The sequence below is a fragment of the Mastigoproctus giganteus genome, chromosome 10 (genome assembly GCF_048544385.1).
Source record: "Mastigoproctus giganteus isolate SK-2022 chromosome 10, ASM4854438v1, whole genome shotgun sequence".
Taxonomy (NCBI): domain Eukaryota; kingdom Metazoa; phylum Arthropoda; class Arachnida; order Uropygi; family Thelyphonidae; genus Mastigoproctus; species Mastigoproctus giganteus.
The window spans coordinates 112,066,601-112,086,114 of record NC_143584.1 but is presented as its reverse complement, the minus strand read 5'-3'; the positions used below and the strand labels follow the sequence as shown (position 1 = coordinate 112,086,114).

Sequence of the window (19,514 nt, the reverse complement as noted above, 5' to 3'; positions counted from 1 at the left end):
GTGAATAGGGGAGATATTTGCACATATCCAATCTGTAGATACCTTCTCTGAGCCCAAGGATGCTCTTATAATAACAGATAAAGATTTGCTTACATGTTTTGTTTTAAATACTTCACAGAAGCTTCACAGAGATGTTTTAAGGTACCTTGAGTGAAGTTTATTTGCCTAATGTCTGATGAAAATGGCTACCTTTTTTCTCATCTTCAAGCTTAAGAAATAGAAGAAAATCACAAGGTGGCAAGATATACTAACTGTGGAAGCAACAGGACAATTTTACATTGTACTGATGTAGAGCCACCCAGACATATTCAAAGCTAATCTTTTTTTGGCCTTCTTTCTGATCTAACTTCTTTAAAACTTCAGTGTAATATTATTCAAACCTGGTATGTTTTCTGCAGTATATATAACATCTTTCATATTGAAAAGCTGATCAAATGTTTGCCAGCAGACTTCATGGATGCTCTTTGGAGGTGGAGATGTGCTGATCGTCCAGTGCAAACTTGATTGTTTTGATCGAGGATTGTAATGGTGAATTAAAAATTAGAATCCTGATTTGTTGTGTTTTGAAGTAAACACAGATGTCATCTCTAATCTTTCTCTGTTTAGGAGTTAGAGATCAAGGGAAACCCAACATGAATAAACATGTCATTCCTAAATGTTCTTTTGAAATGTTGTCCATGTCAGTATAGTGGTTTCACCACTATACTGACATGGACAGTGGTGTGGGTTCAATTCCTGTCTGTGACTGGAGGAATTTCTTAAGTCCTGTTCAAATGGGGCTATGGTTAGCTGAACTCAGGTATTAGTATTAGTAATGGCCATATGGTACAGGGAAGCCTAAGGCTTATGCTGCACCAGCCAAAAAAAAAGAAAAAGGAACAAAAGGAGCAAAATAATAATAAAATAAAATAAAAATTTAATAAAAGAAAAGAAAAAGAGACAACCTATGCATTTCTCTCTCCCGTAGGTAACTGACCAGCTGACCTTTGAATTTCTCCAAACTGTCAGCCTCAACCACGCATGCAGGTAATTTATAACTCGCTGGCTAAAATAAAGCTTCCTGCAATCCAGCTAAAACACTAGGTGAAAGGCACCCCCTCTCCTGAGTTTTTCCAGGATTTTTAGTCTGCACAACATGCAAATCAGCCTGTGAACATGCACTTATACAAATATTACAATGGTGCTGATGCAATTAAAACCGAACAATTACAAGGGTATTGGTTATGGGAGTGCACAAAGCATGCCCATAATCAATACCAAAGTCCTGTATGCATTTTCTTGATGTGTTTAGTTCATCCATCTTCAATGATGAAAGCAGATGCTCTATCATTAACCACATCAGTTGTTTAAAGTTGTTGAAATCAGTTGTCTTTAGCATTAGCATTAGTAGAGGCATATGATGCAAAAAGGCAAGCTTATGCAGCATCAGCAAAAAAAAAAAAAAAAAAAAAAAAAACACTTCCACATCACCCCCTCAGTTTGTTCGAAATACCTGTCCAGCTGAGCCTTAAATTTATTTATCAAATTCCACAACAAGGGATGGAAGTCTGTTCCACCAACCAACTACCCGCTAGCTAAAGGCAAATTTCCGCACATATATTCTACATCTGTCTTTCCTCAATTTGAATTTATGCCCTCTCAGGTGATTATTCTGAGCAAGAGGCAAAATCCCATCAGCACTGAGCATGCTGAAACTATTCAAGGCTTTATACACCTCTATCAGATCACCTCGCCGGTGCCTAGTCTCCAGACACTGTAATTTGCAAAATGTAAGCCTTTCTTCATAAGAGCAACCCTTTGTTCCATTTACTAATCTTGTTGCCCTTCTCAGTACTCGTTCCAGCAGCTGTATATCCTTCTTGAAATGAGGCCTCCAGACTTGTATACAGTATTCAAGGTGTGGCCTGAAAGGGAATAATCACCCCCATTGCCTTATACAAGGGAATAATCACATCCTTAACCCTGCTAGAAAAAATCCTGTATACCATTGATAAGACACCATAAGCTACTCTTGCAGCCCGTCTGCATATCTGCCTGCATATCTGAACTTCATATCTGCCTGCACAATTACCCCCAGGTCCTTTTCATTCTCTACCACTGTCAGTGTAGTACCACAGAGTTGGTACGCTGCTCTGGGGTTGCTGTTTATCATATGTAGTACTTTACATTTGTCAATGTTAAACTTCATTTGCCACCTCTCAGCCCATCTGCAACCTTTCCAGATCCTATTGCAGCAGCATAGCGTCAATAGTGTCCTTAACAACCCTGCCAATCTTTGTATCGTCTGAAAACTTGGACATTAAGCTTGATATACTATGATCAATATTATTTATAAATACAGAGAACAATAATGGACCCAACACTGAACCCCGAGGGACTCCACTAATAACATTAGTCCACGATGAACAGTGTCCATTGATTACCACTCTCTGCCTTCTCCCCCTCAACCACCCCTTTATCCATAGCAGCAATTTGCCTCCAATGCCACACTGCTCCAATTTGTGCAGCAGTCTTCCATGTGCAACAGTATCAAAAGCCTTTCTAAGATCCAAGTATATAATATCAAAGTTATTCCCTGCATCTAGTTCTTTTTTGACTGCATCATAGTATCCAATCAGATTGGTCAGGCAAGACTTCCCCTTAACAAAACCATGCTGTGTCCGAGCTATAACTGAAGTCTTGTCTAGATGATCCTGCAGTGGTTCTTTAACCAGTGCCTCCATTAATTTTCCTGGAACCGAAGTTAAACTCACAGGCCTATAATTACTTGTGTCGCCCTTTGATCCTCCTTTGTGAATTGGGGTCACATTTGCACAACTCCAGTCCATGGGTACCTCCCCTGAGTCCAAGGAAGCTCTCATAATTATGGCTAAGGGTTTGCTTACTTCCTTTGCTGCCTTCTTTAATATAACTGGATAGATCCCCTCCACCCCAGGTGCCTTTTTTGTGTTTATCTTCAAGAATTTCTCCTCCACTTTACTCTCTGTTATTACAAGATTATATAGCTTACTGCCAGAGTTGAATACACCTCTGGCATTCCCCTCGCTGAATATCTCCTCATGTGTGAATGTCGATGCAAAATATTCATTTAGTTTGTTAGCTACCTGAGCAGGTAGGTAGTAACCTTAGAATAGGGTCATGTGCTGTGATAGTTCTTCCATATTTGAACTGCTTATGCCATCTAAATATGTGAATCTGGATGTAGAAAATTCCCCATGGACTTTTTTTTGCAAAAGGTCTAGTGTTTCTGTTGATGTTTTTTTTTTTTTTTTTTTTTTTTTGCAGTAGGAGAAGAATATGACATTGGCTTGCTGTTCATTCATTATTTTCCATGTGGATATGGTATCCTTATTCAAAATTGATGCTGGTTTCAGAAATTATTGCAGGTCTGCTCGCGCTCTCTCTCTCTCTCTCTCTCTCTCTCTCTCTCTCTCTCTCTCTCTCTCTCTCTCTCTCTCTCTCTCTCTCACACACACACGTGCGCGCGCGCATGTAAAATTATGAAAATTTTTAACTCTCTTTTTTGCAGGGTCAAAGAGTTGATTTGCCTGTTATATAAGGCAGTGGTTAAGTTGCAGCTTGAGTATGGCATACAGTCTTGGAATCCTGATTTTAGGAAGCATCTAGAGAGGATCAGCAAGATTAGTCAGAGACACAAATGAGTACTCTTAGCCAGAAAGTCTTAGAAAAGCTTGTTTTGTTAGTTTTACTTTTCATGATTATTTAAGAAGGATTATTAACCTCAGATGCATCAATAGGCCATGATTCATGTTTCTGATGACTGCAGAACACATTTCCTGTTTCCATATTTCTGTGAGCCCAAATATAATTTTTTATGAAAAATTTGGTTCTCATTTTGTTCTCATTTCCCATTTTCACCCTCAAGATCCTGAATAGAAGTTTGCCCACATCAGCCGTCCATGGAGTACTCACTACTAATTCTGTCGTATACAGTATTGTTTCCAACTGCAAATATTTATATATATATACATGATTTTTTCACCCTCTCATCAGTATGCCATCTTGGCTTAAATGCGAGCTACATCTGAAAAGTTGAAACACTATGGTAGACCACAAACATTATGATAAATAACTTTTCATCGATGAACCTGCTTTGAGATAAAAGTTGAGATGGACATCAAGTATTATAGTCATTAATAAAGTACACTTTTCTGTGTGGCATGAACATGTTTTTTTTTTTTTTTTACTGAACCTACATGTATTGTCTTCTCTTCAGGGGACATTAATTAAAAATAATTAAAGAATACATTAGCAGGGGCTGATGCTTCTGCCGAAAATCTTATGCTGTGCAAAGGGCTTATTGTCAAAAAATTCAGATTAACATTGGTAAATGCTGGAAATAAAGGTGTGATTAAACAAAGGATGACATGATTTACTGTGCAGTCACTTATCAGAAGAAGTCTATTCAGGGGATCCAGAGTTAATAATGTTGCAAGCTAAGAGGAAAGCTGGCCATTGGATATTTGAATGTATGACTGTGGCTGATTATCTGGTAATGCATTTTATGGACAGAGAAGAGAGCTTGGCCAAGAGAAAGTGTTCCTTTTGGTTGGCATTAGGTTTTTAGGAAAACTGGTGTGTTTAGGTGTTGTTCCTTGTATGATTTTGGAATATGTGAAGGAAAAGCGAGCTACTCTACTTCAGCCAAGCCCTCAAAGGCATTGTGTGTGTGTGTGTGTGGGGAGAGGTTAATACTGGCAGTACTTTCCCATCTTCAGCAGCATCTTATCAGTAGCATTGCTGAACTGGTTTAACCTGCTGTGGAATGGAAGTGGGAGATCCAGTTCTTATTTCTCTTGATGTTTTTCTGTGGTTTTGACTGGATATGGAATGCTTTCAGGAATTTAATTCTGCCTTGGCTGTGGTCTGTGGCAAGGATGGCAGAGTTGGAAATGTCAAAGGCATAACCTTCAGATATATATTTCAGCAGTGAAGCAGAATATGGAAATTGCTATTTCAGTGCAGGTAATGAAATGGTTTGCGTGAACTATTTCATATTTCAGTACCCGTGTTGAAATAGTATAGTAACGAATGGGCATGGTGTACTGGGGTCCATGGTTTATAATAACATACACGTATAAGTTATAAATCCAGTTTAATGTAAGAATACAAATATATACTAACAGTAGCTTTCGAGACGTGTGTCTCTTCATCAACTGACATTTAAATACAAAAATATACAATGGATAAGTGCAATGAGCTGAGTGAGGCACGTTAATCATGCGTCATTGTTGTTGCACGGACGTGCGCTGCTTTCTACTCCACTGATCATCTAGCAATAAAACTGTTGTCTCTAGGATGGGGTGTAGACGTATGCCTTTTTGGTGATTTAATGCCTTTGGATTGTTTACTATGTTGAGTGACTCTAGCCATGGCAGTGGCGAAAGTGTCGTGAGTGGTCTACTATTTCTAAGTCGCGTTTGGGGTCAAGATTGTGGTTGGTGGCCCAAAAATGTTCCGCGACCGCAGACTAGTCAGTTTCGGCAAGCCGGATTGCTCTGTCATGTTCTGTAAGGCGATCTTGGAGACACCTTGATGTTTCTCCTATGTAGAAACTGTTGCAGTCTCTAGAGGTGATGCGATATACTACATTGCTGCGTAAGACAGGTGTGACAGGGGTCTTCACGCTGGTGACAAGTGAACGTAGGTTCGCGCGCCTCCTCTCACCTCTTATAGGTAATACCTGGCACACCATTAAAAATAGCAGTGAATTCATCCATCTCATTAAGGACCTTTCAATCCCTGACAACACTGTCATGGCATCATTTGATGTGATTTCTTTATTCATTTCAATTCCCGTCCAACAGACCGTGCACTGTGCCAGAAGGCTCCTCGAGAACGACTTAAGCCTCCAATCAAGGCCATCACTATCCACTGATGACATCTGTACCGCCCTTAACCTATGCTTATCAAGCAGCATCTTCACTTTTGAGGATTCAGTCTACCAGCAGGTACATGGCACTGCTATGGGTGCCCCTGTCAGTTCCGTAATAGCCAACATCTCCATGGAAGATCTGGAGGAGCAGATACACCGGAAGCCACCTATACCTATTACAACATGGTGTAGATACGTTGATGATATTTTTACCGTAATACCACGTGGCTCTGAAATTGCACTACTGGAATACCTCAACTCCCTATCTAATTTCATCAAGTTTACCATAGAGTCAGAGGGGAACGGTACGCTCCCGTTCCTGGACATCCTAGTGCATCGCGTAGGCCCACATCTAGAGACTTCAGTATACCGCAAACCTATGTGGTGCGGTCAATTCACTAATTACAGATCCGGCCACGCACCAAGCCATCTCAATAGCACTGCCCGCACCCTATTCTCCAGGGCTTGGAGCCATTCCAGCTCTGATACAATTAGGCGTAACGAGATCTCCCATTGAAGGCGGACCTAACCAAATGTGGTTACCCATCCCATGTGCTAAGCAGATGCCTATTACAGGCAGAAGAACTCACATCCAACCCAAGACCACCGAACCAAGTCGGTATATCTTCCGCCTACATTCCCTATTATCCAGGCCTGTCGGGACAGATCTCGAAGGTCCTTAGAAATTACAACATGAAATGTGTGCAATTACCCTGCAGGAACCTACGTTCACTTGTCACCAGCGTGAAGACCCCTGTCACACCTGTCTTACGCAGCAATGTAGTATATCGCATCACCTCTAGAGACTGCAACAGTTGCTACATAGGAGAAACATCAAGGCGTCTCCAAGATCGCCTTACGGAACACGACAGAGCAATCCGGCTTGCCGAAACTGACCAGTCCGCGGTCATGGAACATTTTTGGGCCACCAACCACAATCTTGACCCCAAACGCGACTAGGAAATAGTAGACCACTCACGACACTTTTGCCACCGCCTATGGCTAGAGTCACTCAACATAGTAAACAATCCAAAGGCATTAAATCGCCAAAAAGGCATACGTCTGCACCCCATCCTAGAGACAACAGTTTTATTGCTAGATGATCAGTGGAGTAGAAAGCAGCGCACATCCGTGCAACAACAATGATGCATGATTAACGTGCCTCACTCAGCTCATTGCACTTATCCATTGTATATTTTTGTATTTAAATGTCAGTTGATGAAGAGACACGTGTCTCGAAAGCTACTGTTAGTATATATTTGTATTCTTACATTAAACTGGATTTATAACTTATACGTGTATGTTATTGAAATAGTATCTTAGCTTTACTGAAATGCATTATATCCAGTAATAGGCATTATATCCAGTGGCAGCTCATTGGTAGGCACTGCAGGACTGCAGCACCTTCAGCTTTCCAATCTAAATATATTAGAAAGTCAACGGAGTTATATGAAATTTTGGGAAGAACAATGCAACTCAGTGAATATTTTTATCAACAGGTTCCGCATATAGTATGCTCACCCTCTATTTCCAATAATCAAAAAAATAAAGTAAATAAATAAATAAAAAAAATTAATTGCTTTATTTAATAAAAGTATTAAGCAGAGCCCAGACCATCCAGGCCCAACCATAGCCTAAGGCTGTTTGTTCATGGGAGAACAACTATTCCAATGATCATTTCAATAATAAATGAATAAGAACATGAAATCATTTTCAACTTTAAAGTTTAATCATAGGCAGAACTGTTTGTCAGACAGTTCCACATTTTGCTCCCAGTGGTTTAGTCAATGCCTGGTCAGTGGATTGCCAATATGCATTTCTTAGAGGTGACAAAACAAGCCAAAAGAACTGCGTAGTGTTTTATTTTTAAATAAAATTCCAAGATTACCCAAGTCTGTTAATGGTAAGTGCCCAGTTAATGTTTTGTAGTATTTTTAACTTGCTTATTATTATTACTATATGTCTACATGTCTTATAACCAAGGCAATTTAATGTAACTTTAAGAAGCAGCACCCCCATACATCAGAGTCATGAGCCGCCACTAATTATATCATTTTTATAACAAATGTTACATTTTCATTCAGAAGTTTCTTTCCACACATGGTTTGGCTGCTCATTTAGATTTGATACATTTATGCACTGCTGAACACAGTCACTAATTGAGATTACTTGTGTGGTGATAGAACCCAATAATTCTGAAACTAGTCACAATAGTGTCTTCAAGATTTTTAACGAATAACAGATTCACCTTCTTGCTGATGCTATTCTATTAAAAATTATATTGGTTACTTCTCCCAGTACTGCTCCTTAGGTCCAACACTAAACAGGCATTCAGCAAATTGGATCCTGCACTCTGGAGCATCTGATCAGAACAAATATACCCTAGGTTACCAGTATCACGGTTGAACAGCATATAAGAAACAAACAGCATATAAGAAACAAAACAGCATGTGCATAAATTTTTTTTAATTTATTGATTTTTATTTTTTATTATATTTTATTATTTTTTTCCTTGTTCTTTTCTACTACAGATGAAGATCTTGAAAAAAGAGATAATAACACTTGGTTATAATTTAAATCTAAATTATTTTCTGGTGCTTATGTTTTTAAACCTCTGAATTTAATAAATCATAATAAACCAAACTCACAAAGAAAAACAGAGTTTTTCTTTGTGAGTTTAGTTGATCTGTGTGATAAGTAATAATGCCCTTCAGTTCTCACATTTGAAGTGATTACTTTGCATTCCTCTACACTTAGTTCCATACAGTCGCAGATTTACTCTGATAATTTATAGTATAGATGAACAGAGCATGTTATCTGATCGTATACAGTGTGGATAATCAGAACTGTTTTCTTAAAGTTTCTTAAAGTTTGATAAAAGCTTGTGATTAAAATTTATTTGCTTTCATTACTTAAGTTATATTAAATTTTTGTGTAATGGTGTGCTTTTCATTTTTCAGATATAATGCACGTGAGGATAGTGCTGAAGAAGTCATACCATATGAAAATAAAGGAGATAGAACAAAGTATGTGGAAACTAGTGAACGCCAAAGTCGTAGAAGAAACAAGCACAGAAACAGCATTAGTGATCAAGAAAGTCACCACAGTCAGTCTCCATCAAATTCCTGCCACCACAGTAGAAGTATCAGTCCACCACTGAAAGAAAAGAAGGCCCAGAAAGAAAGGCATCATGGAAAGAGTCCCAATAGTCATAATTCTTCACAAATTAATAGTCCTGTAAGGGAGTTGATGGATGTTGATATAAGTGATACCTGTGGAGAACAGAGAGATTCTCAAAGGCATAAACATATATTAGAAGGGAAAATTGAGGTTAAAGACTGCTCCACTGGTATACTTTCTTCAGTGTGCCCAAAATTAGAAATTTCTAGTGAGTGTTTAGAAAAAAATCAGCCTAAAAGTGAACTTGAGTGTTTTAGACTAAAATTGCAAGAGGGTGTTTCCTTAGAAGATTTAACACAGTTGAGTGAGTCTGTTACACAACTAGAACGGAAGAAACGCTTCTTAATTTCTATAGGAGGCGTAAATGTTAACAGAGATGCATCTTTGGGGACTTCAAACAAAGATGCTGAAAGATCTCATTTAAAACTTAAAAGTCTAGTAATAAATCGTGCATGTATAAAAAGCAAACAGAACACTCTGTTAGAGTTAGGAGAAGGTGGACTAAATGAGGAGGGTAAAAGTGATACCGAAAGTGGTGAGCTTTTGGATGACTGTAGTGAAAAGCCACATGTTAATGAAAGTGCCAACACCGACTTAAAATATCTTCAAAAGAGACAAGTTCATTTATTACATCTTCTTGAACAGCTGAGAGAAGGTGTAAGTTCTAGTGATACAGAGGGTTCTACTGATGGTGAAAGACCATCTAGAAAAAAATTACGAATGCTTAACTCTGAACTTTCTTTATGTTCTGGGGATTCTTCAAAAAATGGCACAAAAGAAGATTCTGCTATAATGACTGTAAAAGGTGGTGTGAAAGATCATTGTTTGCATTTTTCAAAAACGAAATCTGAAGTCCTGACAGCTGAAGTTAGTGATATGTGTTCTTTACAAAAATCCCTCGAAACTGGTGTAGTATTGAGAAAATATTTAGATCCTAGAAAATCAACAGAACAGCAGATTGTTTCTTCTTCTTCTTCTTCCATTACTCATACATCTCAAAGATTAAGAAGACTTTCTCTAGAGAAAATCGAATTGTGTCATGAGGAGAGTAATCCTGTAATGTCAGATTTGGCTGAAATAAATCTCTCACATTTGAGATGTTCTGATGTGTGGAGAAAGCAGTGTCCTCCGTGTAGTGGTAGTAGTGTTAGTGAAGGGGAAATAGCAATAACTGATTCTTCTAGTGTTGTGCACCTCAAAAGTAAAGAAGATGATCACTGTGTGGATGAAGTCTCTTCTTCTAGTGATAATTTGGGTAATTTAAAATCTCCTAAGTCTATACCTCCTTCAGTAATTGATACTGTCAGACAAATTTTACCACCACGTTCATTATCTGAATCATATTCATGCCACGAAATAAAGAGGGATAGAGAAATGAGTCCTCTATCTCTTCCCTTGCCAAAATTTGCAGCATCACTAAGGTCGCCTAAAACCTCTCCAAATCCATTGGCTTCACCAAAAGGAAACACTTCAAGTCCAAGAGCTGGGCATTCTCCAGCAACTTTAATTATTGGTAAAAGTCCATCAGCTAGTCAAATTCCACTAGAAATTAAAATTGAAAAACCCCATTTAGGAAATGTAGATGAAAAATTATCAACTACTACTGATGTGCCATCATTCACTCAGTCTCCTCTTGTTTGTGATTCAAAGCACCAGCCAGAAATGCATTCAGATATAATAGCTTACCTTCAGTCCCCAACACACTGTTCGAAGTCCAAAGATCCAATTAGTTCCTCTGATTCTGAATGCTCTCCTGTGTCTTCACCAAACCGTCCATCTATTGAAGAACGTATCCGTGCTTTAGATGAAAAATTCAATGCATGGTCGGGATCAGCGAGATCATTGAGCAATTCTCTCTCTGGAGAAACTTCTCCTTCCCCCTCCACTGATTACCAAAAATATATTAGAAAACGACCGAGGTTTAATTTTTTATCATCTGAATTTCGAACTGAACCCTCAGAAATAATGAAATCCCTTCTTGCTAAATCAACAATTTTTGATCAGGATTCTAAACGATTAGAGCATATCAATGAAAAGTATGAACCAAAAGAAATTAAACTGGACACTTCACCAAAGACAAAGCCCTTATTTCGCACAAAAGCAGCTGCTAAAGAATTTTCTACTCCAATAACTAGTACTTTACAGTCCTTTTCTCCATCAGTGAAATACTCCACTGTAACATTGGTTAGTTCAGTAGCTCCTACTCTTTCCCCACCTGCTACTTCTCATTCTCTCTGCATATCTAGTGCTGCAACACAAGTGTCTATTACGACATTGCAATCACCAGTAACAAGCATTCTGCCTCTCCATGTATCCCAGACTTCTCCTCAGCACATTGTTTCATATGCACTTACTACAACAGCTTCTATTTTACCAATCCAATCACCAAATTCTTTAAAAACATCTGTAGATATTAGTGAGACTACACAGAAGACTGTACAGGCATCACCCACAGTGTGTTCAAAATTTTTAGATACAATTAAATCACAAGCTGTACGAAAAGATATGACTTGTAATCCTGTGGCAGCACTGTCTTCAAAATCGTCATGCTCCTTTTCCCATCTCTTTTCTGGCCCAGTACTTTCTAGTACCAGTCTGATCTCTGCAGTTAAAAAAGAAGCAATATTAAACATCACTGACTCAAATTTGTTTCAGAATATAAAGAAGGAACCAAAAGAAAAGGAACAAAACTTAAAAAAAGAAATCTCATTATCTAATCCTAAAGACATTCCACAAAAAAAGGATTCCTGTACTGGAGCACCTTCCAAGGACCAAATTTCCAGACGCGATTCATTTTCTAAGGAAATAAACATTAAAAAAGAAAATCTCTTTCAAAAAGATTCTCCAGTTAAAAAAGAGCCATCTTTGTTATCTACATCAAAAAATGATTCAAAGGATATTTTGAAGAGTGAAATAACTCAGGGTACAGTTCTTCCAAATTTGATAGATTCAGTGAGTGTCATTACATCAACAGGGGCGGTGAAGCGTAGAATGTCATCTATTGATAGTAGTGAATCTGATTCTGGCAAATCATCCAAGTCTGCGGACTCCAGCAGAGAAAGCCAGGATAATAATTGGCGAAATGAATTAAGATCAGAGAATAGGGCCATAGAACCTGAACTTAAAAGACAAAAGACAAGTATTGTTCTTAATAAAAGCAATGAGAGAACAAGAGAAAGGTCTTCATCTCCAGTGTTGTGTGTAAATAAAAAAACAGAAAAAAAGGAAAAACAGCTGAAAGCTGAAAAATTAAAGCTTATCTGTTCCAAATCTATTAATCAGTGTGCATCTTCTGAGAGAGAAGAGTATGATTCTAAAGGTGTTGAAAACAAATCTGGAGATAAAGACAAGATAAAATCTGAAAGCATTAAACATAAAGAAAATGAAAAAAAGAGGACAAAAGAAGGTAAAGATATTTGTAAAAGCGATATGAAAATTAGATCCAAAGATGGAAAACAAGATAAAGACAATAAAAATGGACAGTCTAATTCTGCTAAAAGCAAGAAAGATCATACCATAATTAAAAATGATAAACCAAAAAATGAACGAAGGTCTTCTGGAAATGAAAAAACAAAACAGGAATCAACATCTAAAGCTGCAAAAAACAGCAAGGCAGAAATTTTCTGTAATTTTGTTGAAGAAGAACCAGTTTATTTTTCCATGTATGATAAAGTTAAAGCTCGATCTAGTCAAAATCAGAGCTTGAAAGATCAAGCGAAAGACTTGGAGTCTGTGCGACAAAAATTTAACCAGCTAAAGCAGAGCCGTGCTAAACGGGAGGAAAAATCAAAGTCAATAGACCAAGACAGTGATAAAGAGTCAGATTCAGCCAGTCGCCGCTCCAGTGAATCAGATACCCGTCCAAAATGTTCAAAGGGGAAACAGATAAAGAAAAGAAAACCTTTAATAGAGAGTTCATCAGATGATGACATTCCTAGCTCTTCTTTCAGAAGTAGTAAAAAAGATCTAAAAGGAGATGTGAGTTCTGATTTAGGTTCTGATTCTGAAATCGATGAATTACCATCATTAAGACCATTTGGTAATGCGCCATTTGGAAGAAATAAAGGAAGAAAGGGTGAGATGCTTGATACTGCAAGTTCAGGATCAGAAGAATTTTCTAACTTCTCTACAGGCAAGAAAAAGTCCCAACTGCGTCATCAAGAAAAATCCACAAAACAGAAAATATCATCAAAATCAGATGATGATAGTTCTGATATTGAACTATCTGTCAAATTATCAAATAAAGAAAAAGAGCATAAGAAAAAAAAAATTAAAAAGGAAAAAATATGTGAAATCAAATCAGATCCAGAACTTTCAGACATAGAATCAAACAGAAATCGCAAAGAGGAATCTAAACCTTCAAAACGCAAGTTACAAAAAGATATCAGTGATAAGCAAGATTCTTTGCTGTTGCTTCAAGAGGATCCTATGGTTACACAATATGAAAACACAAAGGAAAAATTGCCACCCAGTAAAAATAAAGAAAAAGGAGATGAGTCTAAATCAGATGTAGTCCAGGGGGGAAATGATGGGAAGCATAAACAGGCAACAAAGAAAAAGAAGAAGTCTAAAAAAGCATCAAGAGGTAAAGATAAGAAATTATCAGATAAATTAACAGCAGATGTATCCAAAAGAATCGAAGAAGAATTAGAAATGAAAGATCTCTCACCTGCACCTCTTTTACCTAAACCTGAGAGTCCTCCAACAGATAAACCATTATCACCCCCTTGTCTTCAAGCTGGTGTACTGTCTGATAATGACTTTAAGTCAGATTTTTCTGATCTTGAATTTGATAATAGATGTTCACATAATATAAATCTAAATGGAGAACTTTGGCAACATCTAGAATCGAAAACAGATTCTGATTTAGATGCATGTACATTGAATACTTCAGCATGTAGCCATATAAACCTCTCCCCCCCTAAAGATCATTCTGATGTAACACAGTCGGAGCCTGATCCTGATTCAAGTCTTCCATCTTTCTTAGAAAAACTGTGTGAAGAAACTAATATGGGGGATAATAGTAATCCAGCCCCAAATCCTTGTGAAAATTTGGTGAAGTCGGATAACTGCATTTCTCCATTTGATTCTTTTCTAAAGGAAAATGATCAGTCTTTGGAAGAAAACTCTTTTCAGTCTGATGCTTGTGATAAAAATGAATGTGAAAAGAACAGTGATAGATCTGAAATTACAAATTCTGAAGAAAAGCAACTTAAGGAAGAAAAGAAAAAAAAGAAAAGCAAAAAACAATCTTCAAAAGAAAAGCGAAGAAAATCCAAAGATGAAGATGGCATAGAAGGAATATCCATAGAAGAGTCATCACATGTGAAACAGTTACTTGAACCATCACAACATTTGTTTGGCAGTTTACCCTTAAGAGATGAAGACAGTCGATTTTCAGAAAAGAGACTAGATGAAGAAATTGCTGAAGCAGCAAGGAGACTTAAACAAGAACTCATGGCTACCTCTGAAGAAACAAGTACATTTGGTGATGAAGGACCAAGTAAGCGTGAGGAAAAGCCACAGGAACGAAGATTTGAAGAAGAAGCAGCAAAAGAAACAAGAAGGCTAGAAGAAGAGCTGTTTTCTACTGCAAGAGAACCTTGGCATCTGAAGGAAGACAAAACATTTGATGATTCAGTTCATCAGGGAAGTGACATTTGTGATATTGAAAATAAACAGTGTGAGGATGAGGTAGCAACACTTAATATAAAAGAAGAAAATATTTATGTTGGTCTTGATTTAGATGCTGGTTCAAGTGTTGACCCTTCTCATCCTGAGCCACAGCAATTTCTTGCTGACCAAGATGATGCAGATAACTTTAAGCTGGAAGATAAAGAAGGAGCATATGATATGGATAGTCAAAGGAAGATTGAAGATGATTTAGCTGTTTCTGCATTACTTCAGGAAATGAATGGAGAAGAAATAACAGCACCCGATCTCACAAAAGAAACAGACTATCTTGATCCCCTCATTGATCATCACCCAGAAGACACTATTAATTATTTATTGCCTGATGAAAGTCAAAATTCACTTCAGATTGATGAAAATGCACCAGAACTTCCTTTGGAAGAGAATGAGGATACCAAGGCTTCAATACAAGATGATTTTACTACTGTTGATCATCCAGAACCACCACCACCTCTTCCACCACCACCTCCACCACCACCACCACCTCCTCCTCCTCCTCCTCCTCCTCCACCACCTCCACCACCACCACCTCCTCCTCCTCCACCACCTCCACCTCCACCACCGCCACCTCCTTCTTCAGGCCACCTGGTTCATATAGAAGATGAGTTTGCCAACAAGGATTCAGATACACAAGATGATATAAAAAATGAATCAACTTCATCAACTGAGGGAGAAAGCCAAACAGAAGCCATTGATGAGCATATTTCATCATCTGAACAGAACGAGCCTCCTGTCATTATGTCGTTGGATTCTGAACCAGTAAGTTTGCAGCCGGAAGTGACAGATAATCTTCCAGTAATGAAAAATGAGGGTAGAAGATGTCGTAGAAAGAAGAGAAAGGATAGAGGACAGAAAACAAAAGAAGAGGTTACGCATAATGCTAATGAAGTGAGGGAACTTGCAGAGAAAAATGAAAACCAGCTAGCACACTTTGAAGATATTACTAATGACACAGCAGATAGCACAAGAGAAGACGATGATAATCCACCAGTTCTTCAACCCGTTAATACTCCTGTACTTTCTTATTCAGAATGCACAGCTGATATTTCCCAGTCAATTAGTTCAATTGTTGATATGCAGAATGAAAACATTCCAAAAATTGAAGATAAAACTAAAACTCCTTGCAGTGATGAGTCTGGAAGTACTGCTGATGCAGAATCAGATTTGTGTTGTAGTAATTTTAAGCCTCTTATTTTAGATGTTGAACCATATAATACAGAAGATAAGAAAAAATCTGAAAATGTGATTAAAGTACTTCAGAATGATCTGGAAATGGATGATTCACAGGACACGGATACTGAATTACCTCCAATTTCTGAACTGATATGTGCTGATACTCATGACCAAGATCAAGGAACAGAAGAACATTCTGAATCAAATATATCTCCCAGTGTACAGTTAGAAGAATCAAATGATATTAAAATTAATGAACAGAGTTCTAATGAAATGAAAGTTGAACCAGAATTTTCTCTTAATTCTGAACTAAATACAGAGGAACGAATACAAGAGACTCCTGAAAAAGAAGAAGTGGGTACACCAGTGGGGGAAAATGTCATGTCAATAAGTGAGCCAGATGAAAAGAGAAAGCCAGACAGACCAAGAAGAGGAAGGCGGCCAAAGACAAGAAAATATTCAGAATCTTCCTTATCATTGCCAAGATATGAAACCACAGCTGTTGATTTACCTCAAACATCAACTCCCCCACGGTCCAGTGGCAAACGTGGACGACCACCTTCAGCAGAAAAGGTTAGGAGATCATTGAGATCAGATGTTACAGAGCAGTTACAACAAGAAGAAACAGAAGAGCAATCTAAAGTCACAACAGATGATTTGTCATCTCAGGAGGATAGAACAGAATTAGTTCCATTACCTGTGTTATCTTCATCACCAAGTACAGAAGAATCTAAGCAGGTAGAGGTTTCTTTAAAAATGTCCCTCGAAGAAGAAAATGAACTGGGTAAACCATTAGATAATATTACAACTGACACTGGAGTTAGTATATCAAACAAAGACAACCAAACTGTAAATGAGCCTGCATTATTAGACCTAAAACAGCTTGAGACTGTTGTCGAACATCCTAAAACAGAAGAGCCTAAAAAGAGAAGAGGAAGGAAAAAGAAAGGAAGTGGAGGAACTGATCCTCATCCTAGCTATTTTCCTATGCCTCCTTTAAATGACAAAGAGTTTAAACATGAAGATACAGAGCATAAAGAATACCATAGACCTAAAGAGTCACGGCTGTGGTTATCGATATCTTCTGAAAAGTCAGCTGAACAGAAAACTAAAGATCATGCAAAAGACAGTGCATATGATGTGTTCGAATTTAGAGATTCTGAAGATGAGGAAATTACATTTGAAAGAGATCTGCAATCAAGTGTAAAAGAAAGGTTGCTTGATTCAACTAGGAATGCACTTCATGTTCACGAACATAAACATCATGAAAATAAAAGTGTAGAATCTGGTCATGATAAAGAAAGAAAACATGAAGAATCAAGGCACAAAAGTCATCATCATGAAGAAAGAGAAACTGTTGGCAAAGAATATGTTACAGAACTTAGTCAGCATGGAAAAATTTCAATCACTATAAGACTTCATCAAAAAGATGGGCATGATGGTAGTTGCAGTAGTACAGCCGAGGTTGTAAAAACATCTGAAGCTTTAAATGTTGAAGAGCCCAAAGTAGACAATGGACGCTTAGAAAAATCTACAGCTCAAAAACAAGAGCTAGTTGTTAATGAAAATACTTATGCTGGTCCAAGTAAGTCTACAAGGAAGTCAACCCGCCTTATGAATCAAGCTGGGAAAACCTCTGTAGATGAAGTTATTGAAGATGTTGTTAAAGGAAACTTTAAAACTATCTGCTCACAATCTAGTATTGCCGAAACTCCTCCAATAAGAGTTACAAGAAGAACTCGAGCTAGTCGACAGAGTGAAGAAGGTGTTACAAAGCAGCATGAAGAGGTATATACAGATAGCCATTTTGAGCAGGACAAAAATAAAAATGAACCAATGTTTATTATTTTAGATAATACAGTAAAAGACATTCCTGAAAATAAGAAAACTTCTCATTCCACTGAAGTATCATCATCACCAATATTAACTGATTCAACAAACAGCACAGAAATAGAAAACACAAAGAACGAAACAAAAATGTCTCTTAGGTCATATCGCATTACCAGGTCTGTTGCAAGGCAAGAAGCACATAAAGAAAGTATGATGAACAGCATGTCGCGTACACAAATCACTGTTCGTGAACGGTCCTCTGAATCATCTAAAAGTGATTCAACACTTAGTGAAGACAAAATTAATTTAAGCCCATCTACTTCTCAGACATCCAGTCTTGTGAAGACAAGTGCTTCTCAAGATGGTAATCACAGAACTCCTCTTCCTGTGTTAAAAGTTGAACTTCCAAGAATGACTTTGCTGCCCACAGTTAAAGAAACTATTTGTAGTCATTCTGTTTCCAGCAAAACTCAAGAAGAGAATGAAGAAGATAATGATTCAAGATCAAGCCCAGCTGTTCTTATAGATCCTGTCACTGGATATCTTACTCCTGTTAATAAGAATGGAGAGCCAACAGGAGTTATACAAGAGTCTGCAACTTTGGTATCAAACACAGGCACAGTGAATATAGACTGTAATGGTGCTTCAAATAACTTGACTGTTAATTCTTCTGCAAGTCCTACTATTTCGTGTTCAACTGGCACAACAGCATCTATAGTAGGTTCTTCATTGAATACACCTTGTAAAGTACAGACAACATCAGAAAAATCTGGTGCATGGCAGATTACTCCCTCTGAACCTAATGGCCCTTCAGTATCATCACCTGTTAGTTCTTCACTTTCCTCTCAGGCTTTGCATTCTTCTGTATCAACAACTCAGGCAACAGCCTCAGTTCAGTTTTGTACAACTACTACATCTGTTATGCCTACTTCAACTCTTCATTTAAACACAGGAACAAAAGCATTATCACCAGTTACAAAAGAAGTAATATTACACCCAAGAACATCAAGTGGATTAACTGTTGGCCCTCCTGAACTTGACAAGCCATCTCCTGTAGGCACACTACCAGTAAGTCATTCTTCTCATTTGTTATCTTCAAATGTAACTATATCAACCACCTCCACCACCACCACTACCACAACTACCACCACTGCCACTTCTAATATGACTGTTGTCACTAGTAGTATATCAGCTCCTATAGCATCACAAGAACCATGTGCAACTTCTAAATCTTTGTCTCCTGTTGGACAGCCACAAGTGTCTATTGGTCAACCACTAACTGGCTGGCCAAGAACTCCTTCACCAGCAGTATCACCTTACCAGTCATTTACACAGTTGTCAACGCATGGCCTTCCAATTTCTTCATCTCCACAAGGAGTAAAAGCACCAAGGCCACCAACAACTGTGATCACATCACCAACTAATAGCCACCAAACCCCATTGCGAACGTCTTCATCACCAGTAATGACATCTGCTGCAGAACAGCCAAAATCACTTTCAGATGGTATTTCTAAAGGTAATACTTCTCATAAGTCTCCATCCGTGTTAGCTGTTGGAATGCCTGCAGTTGCTGTTACATCACAGATAGAGGTAAGTGGGTTGAGTTTTCTCTGATGGAATATACTTTCCCCCCCTACTCATGCATTTATGTGTGAAATGAATTGTATGTATCCCTTTGCTTGGCAGATTATTTCCTCTGTGGAAAATTATTTTGAAAAGCACATATCAAGATTTGTATGCTTAT

General features: G+C 37.9%; 1 protein-coding gene across 1 annotated transcript in view; it reads left to right on the top strand.

Moving 5' to 3' along the window:
- spen (spen family transcriptional repressor split ends) overlaps positions 1-19,514 on the top strand; it is a 575,365-nt gene that overhangs the window by 452,947 nt on the left and 102,904 nt on the right. The window contains exons 13-15 of the mRNA XM_090382996.1: positions 8,857-10,366; positions 10,439-15,254; positions 15,348-19,360. Coding sequence (XP_090239122.1) covers positions 8,857-10,366; positions 10,439-15,254; positions 15,348-19,360 — 10,339 coding nt within the window. The remainder of the gene's footprint in view (positions 1-8,856; positions 10,367-10,438; positions 15,255-15,347; positions 19,361-19,514) is intronic.